General features: G+C 38.2%; 1 protein-coding gene across 4 annotated transcripts in view; it reads right to left on the reverse strand.

Annotated features, from left to right (window-relative positions):
- HMCN1 (hemicentin 1) overlaps window positions 1–21,001 on the reverse strand; it is a gene marked incomplete at its 5' end in the record, with an annotated part of 518,370 nt that overhangs the window by 285,449 nt on the left and 211,920 nt on the right. For all 4 annotated transcript variants that reach the window (XR_014293546.1, XM_082615777.1, XM_082615778.1 and 1 more), the window contains 2 exons: window positions 5,200–5,327; window positions 6,423–6,564. Coding sequence is in view for 3 of the 4 variants with exons in the window: in XM_082615777.1 (XP_082471903.1) it covers window positions 5,200–5,327; window positions 6,423–6,564 (270 nt within the window). The remainder of the gene's footprint in view (window positions 1–5,199; window positions 5,328–6,422; window positions 6,565–21,001) is intronic.

Raw genomic sequence — 21,001 nt, forward strand, 5'->3', positions numbered from 1 at the left:
CATACAGGATAAATCCAAGGAGAAACATGCCAAGACACATATTAATCAAACTATCAGGGCTTCCCTGGTGGCGCAGTGGTTGGGAGTCTGCCTGTCGATGCAGGGGACATGGGCTCATGCCCCGGTCGGGGAAGATCCCACATGCAGCAGACATGCTAAGCCCATGAGCCATGGCGGCTGGGCCTGCGCGTCGGGGGTCTGTGCTCTGCAACAGGAGAGGCCACTGCAGTGAGAGGCCCATGTAACGCAGGAAAAAAAAAAAAAACTATAAAAATTAAATACAAAGAAAACATATTAAAAGAAGCAAGGAAAAAATGACAAATAACAAACAAGGGAATCCCCATAAGGTTAAGAGCTGATCTTTCAGCAGAAACTCTGCAAGCCAGAAGGGACTGGCCGGACATATTTAAAGTGATGAAGGAGAAAAACCTACAACCAAGATTACTCTACCCAGCAAGGACCTCATTCAGATTTGATGGAGAAATTAAAAACTTTACAGACAAGCAAAAGCTGAGAGAATTGAGCACCACCAAACCAGCTTTACAACATATGCTAAAAAAAATTGTCTAGGCAAGAAACACAAGAGAAGGAAAAGACCTACAATAACAAACCCAAAACAATTAAGAAAATGGGAATAGGAACATACATATCGATAATTACCTTAAATGTAAGTGGATTAAATGCTCCCACCAAAAGACAAAGACTGGCTGAATGGACACAGAAACAAGACCCATATATATGCTGTCCAAAAGAGACCCACTTCAGACCTAGGGACACATACAGACTGAAAGTGAGGGGATGGAAAAAGATATTCCATGCAAATGGAAATCAAAAGAAAGTGGGAGTAGCAATTCTCATATCAGAAAAAAATAGACTTTAAAATAAAGACTATTACAAGAGACAAAGAAGGACACTACATAATGATCAACGGATGGATCAAAGGAGAAGATATAACAATTGTAAATATTTATGCACCCAACACAGGAGCACCTCAATACATAAGGCAAATACTAACAGCCATAAAAGGAGAAATCAACAATAACACATTCGTAGTACAGGATTTAACACCCCACTTTCACCAACGGACAGATCATCCAAAATGAAAATAAATAAGGAAACACAAGCTTTAAATGATACATTAAACAACATGGATTTAATTGGTATTTATAGGACATTCCATCCAAAAACAACACAATACACATTTTTCTCAAGGGCTCATGGAACATTCTCCAGGATAGATCATATCTTGGGTCACAAATCAAGCCTTGGTAAATTTAAGAAAATTGAAAGTGTATCAAGTATCTTTTCCGACCACAATGCTATGAGACTAGATATCAATTACAGGAAAAGATCTGTAAAAAATACAAACACATGGAGGCTAAACAATATAATACTTAATAACGAAGTGATAACTGAGGAAATCAAAGAGGAAATCAAAAAATACCTAGAAACAAATGACAATGGAGACACGACGACCCAAAACCTATGGGATGCAGCAAAAACAGTTCTAAGAGGGAAGTTTACAGCAATACAATCCTACCTTAAGAAACAGGAAAAATCTCAAATAAACAACCTAACCTTGCACCTAAAGCAATTAGAGAAAAAAGAACAAAAATACCCCAACGTTAGCAGAAGGAAAGAAATCATAAAGATCAGATCAGAAATAAATGAAAAAGAAATGAAGGAAATGATAGCAAAGATCAATAAAACTAAAAGCTGGTTCTTTGAGAAGATAAACAAAATTGATAAACCATTAGCCAGAATCATCAAGAAAAAGAGGGAGAAGACTCAAATCAATAGAATTAGAAACGAAAAAGGAGAAGTAACCACTGACACTGCAGAAATACAAAAGGTCATGAGAGATTACTACAAGCAACTGTATGCCAATAAAATGGACAACCTGGAAGAATTACTACAAGCAACTCTATGCCAATAAAATGGACAACCTGGAAGAAATGGACAAATTCTTAGAAATGCACAACCTGCCAAGACTGAATCAGGAAGAAATAGAACATATGAACAGACCCTTCACAAGCACTGAAATTGAAACTCTGAGTAAAATCTTCCAACAAAGAAATGCCCAGGACCAGATGGTTTCACAGGTGAATTCTATCAAACATTTAGAGAAGAGCTAAAACCTGTCCTTCTCAAACTCTTCCAAAATATAGCAGAGGGAGGAACACTCCCAAACTCATTCTATGAGGCCACCAACACCCTGATACCAAAACCAGACAGAGATGTTGCAAAGAAAGAAAACTACAGGCCAATATCACTGATGAACATAGATGCAAAAACCCTCAACAAAATACTAGCAAAAAGAATTCAACAGCACATTAAAAGGATCATACACCATGATCAAGTGGGGTTTATTCCAGGAATGCAAGGATTCTTCAATATATGCATCAATCAACGTGATACACCATATTAACAAATTGAAGGAGAAAAACCATATGATCATATCAACAGATGCAGAGAAAGGTTTCAACAAAATTCAACACCCATTTATGATAAAAACCCCGCAGAAAGTAGGCATAGAGGGAACTTTCCTCAACATAAAAAAGGCCATATGTAACAAACCCACAGCCAGCATCATCCTCAATGGTGAAAAACTGAAACCATTTCCACAAAGATCAGAAACAAGACAAGGTTGCCCACTCTCATCACTATTATTCAACATAGTTTTGGAAGTTTTAGCCACAGCAATCAGAGAAGAAAAGGAAATAAAAGGAATCCAAATTGGAAAAGAAGAAGTAAAGCTGTCACTGTTTGCAGATGACATGATACTATACATAGAGAATCCTAAAGATGCTACCAGAAAACTACTAGAGCTAATCAATGAATTTGGTAAAGTAGCAGGATACAAAATTAATGCACAGAAACCTCTGGCATTCCTATACACTAATGACGAAAAATCTGAAAGTGATATTAAGAAAACACTCCCATTTACCATTGCAACAAAAAGAATAAAATATCTAGGAATAAACCTACCTAAGGAGACAAAAGACCTGTATGCAGAAAATTATAAGACACTGATGACAGAAATTAAAGATGATACAAATAGATGGAGAGATATACCATGTTCTTGGATTGGAAGAATCAACATTGTGATAATGACTCTACTACCCAAAGCAATCTACAGATTCAATGCAATCCCTATCAAACTACCAATGGCATTTTTCACAGAACTAAAACAAAAAATTTCACAATTTGTATGGAAACACAAAAGACCCCAAATAGCCAAAGCAATCCTGAGAACAAAAAACGGAGCTTGAGGAATCAGGCTCCCTGACTTCAGACTATACTACAAAGCTACAGTAATCAAGACAGTATGGTATTGGCACAAAAACAGAAACATAGGTCAATGGAACAGGATAGAAAGCCCAGAGATAAACCCCACACATATGGTCACCTTATCTTTGATAAAGGAGGCAGGAATGTACAGTGGAGAAAGGACAGCCTCTTCAATAAGTGCTGCTGGGAAAACTGGACAGGGACATGTAAAAGTATGAGATTAGATCACTCCCTAACACCATACACAAAAATAAGCTCAAAATGGATTAAAGACCTAAATGTAAGGCCAGAAACTATCATACTCTTAGAAGAAAACATAGGCAGAACACTCTATGACATAAATCACAGGAAGATCCTTTTTGACCCACCTCCTAGAGAAATGGAAATAAAAACAAAATAAACAAATGGGACATAATGAAACTTAAACGCTTTTGCACAGCAAAGGAAACCATAAACAAGACCAAAAGACAGCCCTCAGAATGGGAGAAAATATTTGCAAATGAAGCAAGGGACAATGGATTAATCTTCAAAATTTACAAGTAGCTCATGCAGCTCAATAACAAAAAAACCACCCAATCCAAAAATAGGCAGAAGACCTAAATGGACATTTTTCCAAAGAAGATATACAGATTGCCAACAAACACATGAAAGAATGCTCAACATCATTAATCAGTAGAGAAATGCAAATCAAAACTACAATGAGATATCATCTCACACCAGTCAGAATGGCCATCATCAAAAAATCTAGAAACAATTAATGCTGGAGAGGGTGTGGAGAAAAGGGAACACTCTTGCACTGCTGGTGGGAATGTAAATTGATACAGCCACTATGGAGAACAGTATGGAGGTTCCTTAAAAACTACAAATAGAACTACCATACAACCCAGCAATCCCAATACTGGGCATATACCCTGAGAAAACCATAATTCAAAAAGCCTCATGTACCAAATTGTTCATTGCAGCTCTATTTACAATAGCCAGGAGAAGGAAGCAACCTAAGTGTCCATCATCGGATGAATGGATAAAGAAGATGTGGCACATATATACAATGGAATATTACTCAGCCATAAAAAGAAACGAAATTGAGATATTTGTAGTGAGTTGGATGGACCTAGAGTCTGTCATACAGAGTGAAGTAAGTCAGAAAGAGAAAGATAAATACCATATGCTAACACATATATATATGGAATCTAAGAATTAAAAAAAATGTCATGAAGAACCTAGGGGTAAGATGGGAATAAAGACACAGACCTACTAGAGAATGGACTTGAGGATATGGGGAGGAGGAAGGGTAAGCTGTGACAAAGTGAGAGCGGCATGGACATTTATACACTACCAAACGTAAAATAGATAGCTAGTGGGAAGCAGCCGCATGGCAGAGGGATATCAGCTCAGTGGTTTGTGACCACCTAGAGGGGTGGGATAGGGAGGGTGGGAGGGAGGGAGACGCAAGAGGGAAGAGGTATGGGAACATATGTATAACTGATTCACTTTGTTATACAGCAGAAACTAACACACCATTGTAAAGCAATAATACTCCAAAAAAGATGTTAAAAAAAAAAAAAGAAAGTTGAGGTAAACTAGGAAGGATACAGAATTTATTAATTTGTAAGTAAAATATTACAAAGAACAGATGAATCATGGAAGGACAGAACTCTGTGGACATTCTGGAACTCTTCCATAATCTGGAAGCTTCCTTGATTTCTGTTGATTACTGAAGCTATTCACTCCCTGAACTTTTAACTTAAATTATTTACAATATTTGCTTTAATCAATGTGTGAAACAAACAATAAATTATACAACTGGGTATAACTCATTCCTAATATTAATTTTCAAGAAAGTACAGTTACATTGCTTGATATGATATTCATACTATTTGTACTGCCTTTTAAACTGATGATACTTGCCAGTGTATCTGAGGGTAGAAGTCTGTTTATCCATTCCAGCTGAATTACTTGCCAGGCAACCATAAATCCCTGCATCTTTGGGAACTGCATTTTTGATAAATAAGGTACCTTCTGAGGTCATCCTATACCTACAGACAAAAAGAAAATAAAATTGAAAATATTCTAATAATAGTATCAAGGAACTATAGCACCTTCCTTTCAAATATTTTAGAGTTATGTTTGTGGTGCTGACTGCAGAAATGATTAACATCATCATTTTATAAGCAGAAATGTTATAATGATAATAACAATAGGTCCCACATATCTAGTACTTGCCATGTATCAGGGCTGCTCTAGAACCTTTACATTTATCAATGCTTTAAATCTTCCTAACAACCCAATGAGTTGGATCCTATTATCTCTGTTATACAGATGAGCAAAGAGGTTATACAACTTGCCCGGAGTCAGGGTTAGTAAAGGGAAGAAGTGGAATTTGCACCCAGGCAATCTTGCTCTGTGTGAACTTCTAAGCTAAACAGTTCCCCAAAATGAAAACCTGAGAGATGCAATGCCTCACATCTCAAGTGAGTCTGTGAAGAGACCAGGAATAGAATCTGGCTCACACCTAAGCCCTTCTCCCCCTGCCAAACCCAGAGTAATGGAAGCCCGATGGCTGGAAACTTCATTGCTTATGCCCCTCGTGTTCAGTACTCTCTTTGAGCATGAGAGGATTCATTTTCTTTTAAAAGCATCCAGCAGAATAAAATACCTCTCAGTGTACGATAGTACGGCAGCAGCAAGCAGGAGTTACGAAGAATGTCTGCATACACTTTAATTAGAGCTACTGTTCTGTCCTTTGTCTCTCCCGCTCTCTTCTGTTAAATCTCAGGACCAAACCTCTAGTAGATGGGTTAAAACTACACATTACTTTACCCACAGAAAGTTTATTATCCCCATTTCAATTATTCAAGGTAAACCAACTGTTACAGTGTTATGTTTGCAAAGCAAAGTATTAGGAAGCACTTAGTCCCAGTTATTGAATTCAAGACTTTAGAACCTCAAACTCTATACATTCATCATTTATTATTTTACTGACATTTCCTGGCCTATTCAGAAAATCTAAAGCTGTGGATTTGGGTCAAATCTCCCTTAACCTTAGGGATTTGGTCAGATTAGTATTGTCCAGAAATTTCACCAACGTCTCTCACTCAGTAAAAACAAAGAACATGATACAAACCCAGTACCTGTGTGAACCCACAATAAACATATCATTCATGGTCCAGGTGATCTTTGGTTTGGGATAACCTGTTGCAGAACACATGATGGAGACCTCAGATCCACCTGTAAAAGACTGGTTCTTGGGCATAACAGTGACTTTGGGCGGTTCTGCAGATAAAAGGAAACACACAGAGTGAAAGGTCAATGATGTTAGCAGATTTGCAGGCTTCTCACCACCACACCTTTACTTTTAAAATTTTATTTGTTTATTTATTTTGCACTTTCAAGAGTGTACAAAACTGGGGTCTGCTCCTTCCACCCCCCCAGAGCTCCTCCTCTCCCTGAAAGACCAATGCAGGCTGTGGCTGGGCCCCCAAAGCCTGACTCTGCACCCCACAGGCCCAGGCAGGACCACAGAGGGTCTCATCTCTGGCCATTCATCCCAAGGCCTTGCAGCCCAGCCCAGCCCTGTCAGCCCATCTGGAGCCCCAGGCCTGCTCCTACTCTTGGATCTTGGAGGCATGACAGTGGGCAAGGCTTTGCCTTCAGAGCTTGTTGAGGGTCTGGCACACTCTCCTTTGAGGGGACATCAGGGGCCTGGGTCTGAGGCCAATGACAGAAAGAGGCTTCCACTTTAGGGGGCCTGAATGCAAGGGGGAGAGCAGCAGGACTATGACATAGTATTATTTGGCAGCCAGGGCTGGGGTCCCTCTGTCCATTCTCTAGCCAGGTCCTTCCCTCAGCTCCTGACCCACCCATGGCCTTAGCTACTGGGCTGGCTGGGCACCAGGCCCTGCAGTGGCCCCGTTTTTCTGGGGTATCTTGGACATGCGGGAGAAGGTGGTCCTCAAGGTGGTCCTTGGGACTTGGATGTTCCCAAGCTCATGGCAGCTGGTGTCCATGAGCTTGGGAACATCCAGCCACAGGGTGGCTGCTGGTGGGGATGGCATCCAGCACCTTCCTCTTGACCATTCCTGAGGTGAAGAGCTTCCTCTTGGGGTTGTAGAAGGAGAAGGTAGAGTATAACACAGAGGCGAGGGGCAACCATAACCAGGTAGAAGGTTCCTCTCTTGAAAGGCAGCAGGTCCTATTGTCGTTCCGCATGCCCTCAGGGTAGAGTCACACTTCAAGGTTCTCTCTGACCATGCCCAAGCCCACGTGTGCCATCATGGTCCTGGTACTTTGTCAGTTGATGATAGAAGAGATTTTCACAAATTAAGGTATGGGGAATTCATCCTAGTTTATACATGATTTGGCTTGAACTTTATGTTAATTAGAACAGTCTGTCTATGTACTGTCAAGCATGCATTGTACATGGGCTTTAACCATTAAAGAATGTATTTAAAAAATAAAAATGGAGTAACTGTGGTTCAAGCATTCAAAATGGAGCCAGGTGGCCATCGTGGGTGTGGTTTCAGACATGCTCCTGCACCACTGAGAACTTGAATTTTCTGAACTGTATCAAACTCAAGGGCACCACCAACTATTCTCAAAACAACATCTGCTAGCAGGTGCCTGCTGCAACCTTATGGTCTCAAGGTCTCCCCTTGTAACTATGCAACCATTCAGTCCCCAAACAATCCTTGCTTAACAAGCACCCTTTCTTCTTGCCGGTTCTAATCCTAATTCTTGACAAACAACTTATGCAACTTTGTGGGTTTTGCCTATATAAGCCTCCCTCATTTTGTGGTCAGGCAGAACACAATTCAAGTGCTTCTTGAATCTGTGTCTCCAGGGCTACAGTCCTCAGTTTGGCTTGAATAAAACTCTTTCCTATTCCTATTATAGATTGTTTTCTAATCATTTGCATTGGCAATGAAGATGCCCCAAGGTACACATGATCAGGCCCATGCATCCTATGAAGAACAGCTCCTGCTTGGCAATCTGCATTCAGGAAGGGCCTCCATGAGACCACTATGCCCAGGATGCTCTGGTGGTTAGAGATGATGACACAGGGGTGGTCCACCTCCAGTTTCTGGCGGCCCTTAATCTCAAAGTGAATGCAGTATATGTACTTGAAGGACTGGATGAGCCAACTGATGATGCTCACCTTCTCCACTATCTGGCCACAGTGACACAGCAGGCAGGTGACCATGGCCACAGTGACGACCATACAGCAGAGCATGCAGTACAGGGTGATCTTGGCTTAGAACTTGGCCATGCAGCTCAGCTGCACAAGCAGCAACAGGAGCAGCAGCTGCAGCAGTGTGCAGTCAGCCATGGCCAGAGTTCCATGGCCAAGGCCACGCTGAGATCATGCATGTATGGTGGCCCCCTTGGAGCCTCGATGGCACTGGCCTCAGGCTCCCTCCTTGGACTCTGGCTGGAGAGGAGCTCTTTGGATAACCCCTATCAGGGATCTGGTCCAATCAGTGCAAGAGAGAAACCAAAAGTAATGAAAGCACGGGAGGTAAATTGCTTTTGAGAGTAAAATGAATCTGATCCCAGTGTTGTGTTTCTGCATCTCCACTGGTTACTATGGGGCCCCTTGCTACTTTGCTCCCACTAGCTGACTACTGGTTTCCATCTGCTCATCTTGAACTTCAATATAAACCTGTTTTCAGGCAAAGTCTCTATACTGGGCCTTTTGCCTCTTTCTATCTAGTGAACATAGGTTTGGAGCCAATCTTGTCCTGACTGCTGCCTGTTTTGTCTGAGTTGCTCTTTCCCTTTTTATTTGTTTGATTATAAGTTTGTTGAGGTCGAGACCATGTCTTTTTTATTATTCCATTTCCAATATATTCCACAGTACATAACATCTCTTTCATGTTATGCAGTGACTTGTAAATGAAAGACACTTAAAGCCATTGATGGAATACAGGTCATTCCTAAAATGTAACTTGGCTCTGAGAATTTTTATGCCTGCCGGCCTCTGGAGATCCTGCTATACCGATCATTTGCCTCATACCCATGGATTCATAAGACCTCAACTTAGAAAATATCAAAGTGCCTATCGCATTTCACTTCTATGGCAGAAAAAAGACTTTTGAAAATGAAATATTAAATCAGAAATTTATTGTCAAAAAGGATACAAGAATTCTCTGGGGTAACTGGGGTGTTGATATATCTGGTCTAATCAATTAAATGTTTTACATCTATACTACTACAGAGTAAGAATTAATCATCAAAGAAGGTACCATCAAACAAATATTTAATCATTTTCTTTCTCTTTAAAGCCTGTTTATTTTTTTATTTTATTGAAGTATAATTTCCTCATAATATTATAATAACTTCAGGTGTATAATATAGTAATTAGTTATTTATATAGATTAGGCACCCTACAAAATTGTTATAATATTGACTATATTCCCTGTGCTGTACATTATATACCTGTGACTTATTTATTTTATAACTGGTAGTTTAAATAAGTTACTTAGTGTAAATATCCTCCACTCAATCAGCTAGAAATAAATTCATTTCCACAATTTTTGAAATAGATGTCATGAGTATTAACAAAAATAAATTAATTCAATAATGTGCTTTTTGCACAATTATTATGTTCCAGGCTCTGTGCTAACTTACAGGGCTACACTGATGAGCCAAACAGACATGGTGTCAGCTTTCCATTCAATTGGGTTTTTACTATAAAGGAAATTGAGAATTCAGTTAGTCAGTTAGATCTGGATATATTTATGATGTACCTTTATTATAAGTTAGTCTGCAAACTGTGGTTTGGTTTCACTAAGAGGAATCCCCAAAACATTTGAAAGAGATACAAATGGTGCTGCTGAACTGGGCAGTTAAGGAACGGAACAAACCTAATTAGTGCCTAATTGCTAGCAGCTTATAACCGCCCTTCTTTTTTCTCCTGCTTACATTGTGTTTTTCAAATAATGTTTGCCTTTGAAATTATGTTTAAAGGGTTTTTCCAGCCAGTGGACTTGGTTGATAGCCTCATTATTCCATGGTTTCTTCTTGGTGAACATAGGGCTAGAGAAACATGTGAGGTCAAGGTCAGACTGGCCATGGCCAGTAAGTTCAAATTGTGATTGCATCTGGAGTCCATCAATTCTGAAATGCTGGAGTACTACACATGATGTGGGGATGCTGCAGACAATCTTTAGGGGAAGGGGTGGAAAAAAATGAACAGTTGTTTTTCTTTGGAATTTTTTGAATACCCACATTTATTTCCACCTTCCTAAAATAAAAGGTTTTTCATGTCTACCTCATTTTGACATAGGATTGCTGCAAAGACTCAGCAGCTCTTGGGATTTCTGTCTAAACATGATGCCTTCCAATGGCGTCTGCCAGAATTGGTTTGGCATATCTCCCAGCAAGAATCCCACTGGTAGGCTCTGTAGTTCACATATTAAAGTGAAAATAAATGTCAGTTACCCAAGCCTGGATGTAGAGAGCTAGGAGGTCATTTCTCAAATAATGCCTGGGTATAAGGTGCTGCTCAGGGTCATGAAATAAGTCTGTGTGCAACACACAGACGGGATGACATCATCCCACAGAAGGTGAGAAATTTACCACTGCTCTGGAAAGAATATTTCTCCTGATAATAAGAAAATTAGAAAGGACATGAACAAACACGGGGAAGCATAATGGGATTTCAACCAAATAACAGTTGAATAAAGATGATCAGAATGATTCAGGCTTTACTTGAGTAGGTTAAATAAGGATATAACAGACCTCACTATAATTATTTCAACTGTTAGATTTCTTTTAATCCCTAGAAAAAAGCTCAACTTGTTTTTAAGAAGTAGTTGTAATGGAGCAAGGACAAGGTATTGAAGAACCATAGTTCAACTCCATCAAAGTCCAGAGTCCAGTTTTAGGCTTTAAGGAGAAGTAATCCATTCTCAGTTGGTTTTCAGTCTCATTTCAGCATCACAATCATCACCATCATCATCACCACCACCAACACTAACCATCTGCACCACCATCGTAAATAACAACTTGCTGTTCATTAGCCAAAGCAATGGGAACATGGCACTCTATTAGGTATTAAGGCATTCATTCATTCTTTATATTTGAACCATAATGAAAGAAAAATATGTGAGTTTTTATAATTCGTCACCCATGATTTTAAAATGTTAAACATAAATTAGGATACTAAGAATAAAAAATACTACTTTAAGACTTAGGTGTCTTTACATAGCATTAATGCTAAAGTTGCAAAATGCATTGTAAGAGAGCATGAAAACAGCCATTGCTCTGACTACAAAGACCAAGGAAGATAAAAGAGAAATGCAAATCAAAACTACAATGAGATATCATCTCACACTGGTCAGAATGGCCATCATCAAAAAATTTAGAAACAATAAATGCTGGAGAGGGTGTGGAGAAAAGGAAAACCTCTTGCACTGTTGGTGGGAATGTAAATTGATACAGCCACTATGGAGAACAGTATGGAGGTTCCTTAAAAAACTAAAAATAGAAGTATCATATGACCCAGCAATCCCACTACTGGGCATATACCCTGAGCAAACCAGAATTCAAAAAGAGTCATGTACCAATATGTTCATTGCAGCTCTATTTACAATAGCCAGGACATGGAAGCAACCTAAGTGTCCATCAACAGATGAACGGATAAAGAAGATGTCGCACATATATACAATGGAATGTTATTCAGCCATAAAAAGAAATGAAATTGAGTTATTTGTAGTGAGGTGGATGGACCTAGAGTCTGTCATACAGAGTGAAGTAAGTCAGAAACAGAAAAACAAATACCATATGTTAACACATATATATGGAATCTAAGGAAAAAAAAAAGGTCATGAAGAACCTAGGGGTAAGATGGGAATAAAGACACAGACCTACTAGAGAATGGACTTGAGGATATGGGGAGGGGGAAGGGTAAGCTGTGACAAAGTGAGAGAGTGGCATGGACATATATACACTACCAAACGTAAAATAGATAGCTAGTGGGAAGCAGCCGCATGGCACAGGGAGATCAGCTCGGTGGTTTCTGACCACCTAGAGGGGTGGGATAGGGAGGGTGGGAGGGAGGGAGACGCAAGAGGGAAGAGATATGGGAACATATGTATAACTGATTCAGTTTGTTATAAAGCAGAAACTAACACACCATTGTAAAGCAATTATACTCCAATAAAGATGTTAAAAAAAAAAATCTCACCTAACTCTTGAAAATCTCCAACATCACCTTCGTACGCAAGAGGCATATTTCCTGTTAGTCAGGTCAATTGGGTCTGATTTGTTGCTGCTATGCCTCTGGTAGGAACAAGACCTAAGGTCTTTTTCTTCAAGGTGATTTAATTACCATCAACAAATTAATCAGACAATGGTAATGATTTGAATTACTTAAGCAATAATTTAAAATATTTTTCAACACTGGTATATTTACAGTACTTGGGCAAACTTCTTTGGGCTTTCATTCTTTCACAAAACAAACATTCATTGAGTACCTACTGTATTTCTGACACTTTATGACCTCAAAGATCTCACAGAATATTGTATACAAAGACATATTATGTACAGTTAGGAACTAAGTCTCTTTCTAGTAGTCAGTTCATTGAAACAGAAAGGTGGGCAGAAGTTACTGAGTATCTATGTGCCAAGAATCTAACTCTAGACCCATCATTTATTTTTCTCAATAACCCTATGAAATATTACTGCCATTTTACAGATTAAAAAACTAAGGCTCGGTGGCTTCCCTGGTGGCACAGTGGTTAAGAATCTGCCTGCTAGTGCAGGGGACACAGGTTCGAGCCCTGGTCCAGGAAGATCCCACATGCCGCGGAGCAACTAAGCCCACGTACCACAACTACTGAGCTTGCACTCTAGAGCCCGCGCGCCACAACTACTGACACCTGTGTGCCTAGAGCCCGTGCTCCGCAACAAGAGAAGTCACCGCAATGAGAAGCCCACACACCACAACGAAGAATAGGCCCCTGTCCCGCTCATGGCAACTACAGAAAGCCTGCACGCAGCAACGAAGACCCAACACAGCCAAAAATAAAATAAATAAATTTATAAAACAAAAACAAAAAACTAAGGCTCAAAATGGTTAAATAATCCATGGTATCTGGTTTATACTTCAATGGAGATAATAATGGTATCTATACACTAATATGTATAAAATAGGTAACTATTAAGAACCTGCTGTATAAAAAAATGAAATAAAATTCAAAAAAAATCAAGATGAGTGTTTTTACCTTTGTGTAAAAAAAATAATAATAATGGTATCTAACTCATAGGGTCATTGTGGATTAGCTAAACTAATATACATAAAACACTTAAAAAATTCCTGGCACATAGTAGGCACTATGTAATTTTTGCTATTATATTCCATTATATGGTAAAATATGACAAAGAATGATAAAATAAGTATACAGTATTTACAATGTATGTGTACAAATGTATTATCTAGACATTTACACATGAAACTTAATCACAATTCTCACACTTGCATATAGTATTTAGGTTACACATCCTAGTAATAAATAATACTTATATATTATTCTATTCTTCTGAAATTTGAGATGTTTCTAAACACTCAAAATGTATTAGAAATTTTAATAAAAATAGATAAATTTAATTTTACTGATGGAAAAAAAACACACCAATACCTATGTCACCTGGCACATGTTAAAAAAGAGTTATGATGATGTAATGAACATATGGTTATGATAATATCAATTTCATTCTTAGTGAAGTAATTCTGGTCATCAGGGACTTACTTCATCAATCAGTTTGAAAACTATTTCCTTTTTTGTTGCAAAATTCTCTCTAGTGACCTAGACTAATTAGTGACAGACATCTACCCTTTCCTGACACCACAGAAGACAACTTAATACTTCTCATGTTCATACAGACATAGAAGGAGGAAAGGAGGCTTTGTCTGTCCCTTTGTGTTCCATGTGGCAGCATGTGATTATGGAAGAAATGTCAGCTCTACACTGAATATGCTCAAATTTAACCAGGACACCTGTGTTCATCTTCAGCTTCAAAAATCATCCTCATAAAGGAGCAGTCAATGGAATCAACGGAAGATAGTCTGTTTTAAACAAAAGTTTAAGGTCACATCATATACATAAATACCACTACACTTATTCTGATTTTTATTCCTAAGCCTGATCAATACAAGCATTTGGAAATTTAGCAGCCACTGTGCCACCTTAAAAGTGATAAATTGTTCTGATCGATTTCACAAAGTTTTGCAAAAGTCACCTGACAGAATTCTTAAATTAGGGTGAACTAGTTTAAACACTACTTCAATAATAATATCTGTATAAATTTTTTCACCAGGTAATTATCAGATTTTGTTGTAAAATATGGTTTTAAATGTAAGCAGTCATATGCTGGCCTGTGCTATAACAGGAAAAGAAAGTACTTATATAATGAAATCTAAAATTGTTGATGTGATTCAAATAAGCCAATGAAGTTAACATGGAAACATGAAAGATAAGGTCGGTGACCCCAATTTTCCTTATAGTCTGCTATTGTTACTTGGAGGTCCATTCAGCAATTAAGGAGCACACATCCATTGGGCACAATTGTGTTTTTCTCTTTGTGCAAAGCATAATGATTTTTTTTTTTAAAAAAAGGGCAATAAGTATCACACAGTGCGTATAATATGGTTGGGGAAAAACAACGAGACACATGAAATTGATCATGACTAAGTGCAGACTTGTGTAGCAAAAAAATAAATTAAAGTTCTACAGGATTCCAGAAAAAAGAAGCCAACAATTCTCAGAAAGGAGGTGTTTTATGAGAGGGGCTTAGCATTAGAAGGAGGATATAGGTAGGGGACATTAAAGTCAAACAACTCTATGAGCTAAGTCACAAAACTAGAATGAGAATGAAGTAGTTTGGAGGCAGTCAGAATGCCCCTGTGACTCAAGTATGAGAAGTGTAGTTGGGGTAAATTATGGAGGGATGGAAAATAACAGGGCAGGGGCTAGAGTTGAAGCACTAGGAAACAGAAATTCACTGAAGGTACAATGAACATGGAGCTTGACAGAAAACATTCAGTGGCCATCAAAAACTCAATTCTGGAGACTGAAGACAGGATAAGTGTAGTACCTATCCATCTTTTTGAGAAATTTAATACAAAGAAAATTCAAACCTCATAAACGGACACCAAAAATTATTTGCCTGATACTACTCTGACATATAAAATTGAGCAGCATCAGTAATATTTTATGGACAAAAGAATTATCTGCCAGTTTCTCTACTTTTAATCAATAATTAGAAGTGAAGCCTTAACAGCAAGTTCAAGTATTCAGTTATCCATATTAAGGAAACATGAATGATGGAAAAATATATGAATATCTAATTATTTTAAGGTAAACAGTTTTCACGTATTGAAAGGAAACATTTTTATTCCTTTTTGCTTATCCATATACATGGTTTTATGTGGATAAAGGATGAAGATCAAATGTTGAAAGTATTATGAAAGAGTCAGCTTGTGGAGGACTGAGGGGTGTAAATTTTATTCTGGGGTAATTAGGAAACCACAAAAAGGGTTTGACTAGATGGATACAAAGCAATATTTAGGGAAATTTCACCTGATGGTACTATGGAGTAGAGTGGGGCAACAAGATCAGAAGAAAGGAAGTCCCTAAAGAGAGGATTTTTATGGATTTAGTTTAGGCATGTGAATCAGGAGGGGGATGAGGGTGGTGCCAATGGAGATAACAAGAAAGGGAGTGATGTGAGAGGCAGTGAAGAACTGAACTAACCCATGCATAGGGAAAGTGAGAGGCGCCTCAGCCGAAAAATATCATTACAACTGGGATAATTCCATTTGAACTCTAAATTTCCCATTAGATCATTCACTCTGATACCTATCAGCATAGCCAATCATCTGCTGATTCCAGCATCAGTGTCACATAGAAAATGTGTCCCATATAGGTGTCCATAAATAAAAAGGATGTGGAAAATTGAATTTTAAAAACTGATGCACTGTGTTTGTGTGGCCTGGGGAAATGAAGAGAGAGAGAGAGAGAGAGAGAGAGAGAGAGAGAGAGAGAGAGAGAGAGAGAGAGAGAGAGAGGGAGAGGGAGAAATAAGGCATGATTCCTGAAAATAGATCTCAAGTACTCTACTTCCTGGTCTAGAGCTTTTGTTACCCCAAAAAGCAAATTAGATTAACAGAATCAACCATGAAAGGAGTTTTAACTCAAAACCTTTTTTTTTTTTTTTTTTTTTCTGTACGCGGGCCTCTCACTGCTGTGGCCTCTCCCGTTGCGGAGCACAGGCTCCGGACACACAGGCTCCGCGGCCATGGCCCGCGGGCCCAGCCGCTCCGCGGCATGTGGGATCTTCCGGGATCGGGGCACGAACCCGTGTCCCCTGCATCGGCAGGCGGACTCTCAACCACTGCGCCACCAGGGAAGCCCTCAAAACCTTTTTGTGTTCAAAAGAAATAGGGTTACAAAGTTTTAGAACCTTTTATTTCCCAACTCCAAAAGGATTTGCACCCAAAAGGAACCTAGGGGAACAACTGATTATCAATTGCTGTTGTTTAAATAGGCATTAAATTACATTCTGGAAAAAAAGTATTTCAAGGCTATCAATTGATCTCTGTGATGTAAGATTCCCAGGCTTCTAAATGTTCCTAATGATAAACTTTATGTCATGAGGAATTAAGACTCTGATGAGAAGAAAGATACTCCATTAACTAGTTTTTAGTATTAAGTTTCTTTTCTTACTTGAGTTCTCTCCATAAAAGCTACGTAAAGATCCTCATTTTGGAGACTGTTTAAACCTACATTCAGCCCAACCACCTAATTGACTTATATTTCTGAAAACATATTAGAACTGTTTTACAACTGTTCCCCAAAATATTTTTCATTGTGGATAATATATTCCCTTAAAATGTTGCATGGTCTAACATCAAGCCATGCTACATGAGAAACTGGAAAATAATTAGTATTTAATTACTGAACCTAGGTTCCACTGAATCCTACAGCCTGCAAATGTATTTTACAGAATCTCTGACCCTTCTAAATATCTTTATTTACTATAGAAAAAGCTAACTTCAAAAAGTTACATAATGACTATTACTGAGTCTGCTGAGAATTGTAATTAGTAGTTGCTGTGTCCTGTTTTAACAGATGTGTACCTACTGATTTACCTCAATCAGCTTATTTAAAACGTACTGACATTGTTCTAAAATGCATTATTTCAGTTTCTGATTAGGGAGGTAACTCTAGCTAGTTCTGATGGTAACTAACTTTTAAGTGTGAAGCTTGCATAATGAGAGTAACAAAATTTCACTAAGAATGATTTACAATGGATAGATGTGCTTGCTCACTTAATTTTTCCTGAACCTTCAATCAGTAGAAATGGCAATGGAATATATTTTAATATTTTAAGTTTTTCCAGGACTACTAGACAGTTTGCATAAGTGGCCAGGGAGTCTTTCCAAACAGCAAAGGAGGAAAACTTAAAACTAACCAATCAGCCAAATGATCAAAACCAATGAAAACAGGTATAAATGGCCTGGGAAAAGAGGCAAGGGCCACTGAAATTCCAAAGACACGGAATCAAATACAACATTTCCAGATGAAATCTCATCAATGGAAATATGAAGACCTGGCTACAACTTTCCCAAAACGGTAGAATTATTCCTGAATGGCAATAATTCAAATGAATTACGATGATGGTTAGTCTACAGGGCAGTAGAAATAAGTTTCCTAAGACTTCAGTTCTTGCTATTTCTGCCTTTCTTTTTTCTCCAGAAAAACTGGAGCTGTTTCCACTAGCTATATGCCTATTTAAATTCAAATTTAAAATTTCCAAAAATAAGTCAAATTTCAAAACAAGCTCCTTAGGTGCATTAGCCATATTTCAAGTGCTAAGTTGCCACATACAGCTAGTAGCTATTATGTGGGACAGCACGTATACACAACATTTCCATCATTATATAAAGTTTTACTGGACAGTGCTGGACTAGAGAGCAAGTCTATTAAATCTCAGAGAGAAGGTCGCTAATTCTTTGACTTACCAGTAAGTGGGTACAGTGGCAATAAAACACACAGGCAAAGACTAAATACTGACAGTTACATGCTAGATTTGCAAAAAATTCCACACCCAAATTCCAGTGTGGTTATGAAATTCAGTTAATAAGAGAAAGGTAATAATTTCAGAGACAAACAACGATAAATTTAGGCTACATTCTATTTTAATGAAAAAATCTTAATGGCAAATATGCATCAAGATTTCTTTTCTGGGCTTCCCTGGTTGGCGCAGTGGTTGAGAATCCGCCTGCTGATGCAGGGGACATGGGTTTGTGCCCCGGTCCGGGAAGATCCCACATGCCGCGGGGCGGCTGGGCCCGTGAGCCATGGCCGCTGAGCCTGTGCGTCCGGAGCCTGTGCTCTGCAACGGGAGAGGCCACAACAGTGAGAGGCCCGCGTACCACAAAAAAAAAAAAAAAAAAGATTTCTTTTCTTCAAAATTTACAACTTTTATTTTTCCAATATAAGATATAAGAATATGTAAATGTATCAAATGTTTGCTGCCTTTATACCCATTTTAAGTAATTCCTAATATAAAATTATTTATACATTAACATTGTTTCTATTTAATGCTATATGTTTTCTTTCCTTAACAACAAGAAGGCATGAATTCAGGAGCTTCTTTGGATGATTAGCTAAAACAGATTAAGACAATAAATATGGTTGATCAGAGGAAAGAATTTTTAAAGCTTAGTTTTTCTTACTTAGAAAATCTTGTAAATCAACTAACTCCAATAAAAATTTTTAAAAAAGAAAATCTTCAACTAAATGATGACTAACATTGCCTATTACATTGCCTTTTTTTAGTGGGTCCTCTTTATAACAATTTTCCAAAATCAGAGAATTTCCAAACTAAAGAGGAAGGCCAAAGCTTAGACTTACATTCTCATTTGACTTGGAGAAAAGTGGCAAATTACCATTATTACTTCTTGGCATATTAGCAGGATACTATTAAAGCTTTACATATATTTACTTGCATCTCCTGATTCAGAATCAATTATAGCAAGAATATCTTTTGACTATAAAAAGCTGATTATGTTCATTCAGACAACAGAATATTATTCAGTGCTAAAAAGAAATGAGCTATCAAGCCATGAAAAGACATGGAGGAATTTTAGTGAAAGGAGCTAATCTGAAATGGCTAGTTACTGAATGATTCCATGGATATTGGGAAAGGCAAAACTATGGAGATAGTAATAAGATAAGTGGGTTCCAGTGGTTGGGAAGGTGGGAAAAACAGATGAACACGCAGAGAAGAGAGGATTTTTAAGGCAGTGAAAATACTCTGTATGGTTACTATGATACATGTTATTATACAGTTGTCCAAACTCATAGACTGTACAACACCAAAAATGAATTCTAATGTAAACTATGGACTTTGGGTGATTATGATGTGTCAGTGCAGGTTCATCACTTGTAACAAATGTACCACTCTGGTGGGAGATGTTGATAATGCGAGAGATTATGCATGTGTTGGGGCAGGGGGCATATGGGAAATCTCTGTACCTTTGTTTTAATTTTGCTGTGAATCTAAAACTGCTCTGAAAAAAATATAAGTATTTTTTAAAAAGTGGCAAATTTTTTTTAAATGTGGAAAATCCCTTTTTTACAAAAAAGGGATTATTTTTACAAATTATCAAGCAACAGGCATAGAATCAAAAGTATATGAAACTGGATCTACCTAGCACTTCTTGAAGGAAAGATTTTAAAATTTGGTAATTAATTTATCTTGCTAGACAAATTCATCTGCTACCTTAGTTATCTTATCAGGGAAGCAACCCACAATGGGATTGGAAGAATATTTAGTCTTGAGAGTCCAGTTTGAGTCACAACCTCCCATCCTTCCAGCTGTCACTTCCTGACTCCCATACTTCCCTCCTCCAAGTTCATCATGGCCTCAACTCCTTTGAACCTTCTTTTTTATTCCAATCTATCAGACCATGCCTTTAACCCTCTCTTCTTTCTTTATCCAGCCTAAACTCCACAGAGCATCACTACAAACACTTTTTTCCCCCAATTACCTTGTCTTTTGCTGAACCAACATCACAAAACCACAGACCTATATGATCCTTCTATGTATATTTTGAAAAGATTACTGAAGACAGCACAGGAAAAAGAAAATCACACCTTCGTGAGGACAAAGCTCCCAAATCAGTCAGACCCTCTACTCTTGGCAAGCTCACATTTCTGTGCCCTCATTTTTCCATGGCTTTGCACGTGTAGGGTTCTCCATCTAGAAAGACTCCTGGCTTCTATCTGGCAAATGCTGACTCATATTCCAGTGGATACCTCAGACACCATCTCCTGTGTGAAGCCCTTCTCAATCTCCACTCATTACTGAGACAGTATTCAAGGCTCCTATAGTAACTTGGTGAAGTTCCTATCCCATTGGGTAATAGATATTTATTTTTTAAATTTAGTTATGCCCTTTTTTTTTTTAATATGGACTTACTGAGGGGAAGGATGTTGTTTTCTTCTCATTTATATCCTCAGCAAGGAGCAGAATGCCTGACATTTAAATTTTTGGTGAATACATGAGTATAAACAAATGGACAAACAAGATACCACCTCTGACCTTTTGTAAAAATGTTTTTTAAGTCAAGGCACTTCATACATTTCAGTATTGGTTTCATTATTATGGAAAAAAAATATACCTGACATAGTATGATTTA

Source organism: Mesoplodon mirus (assembly GCF_964341445.2).
Source record: "Mesoplodon mirus genome assembly, chromosome: 3".
In the NCBI taxonomy this organism is placed as follows: domain Eukaryota; kingdom Metazoa; phylum Chordata; class Mammalia; order Artiodactyla; family Ziphiidae; genus Mesoplodon; species Mesoplodon mirus.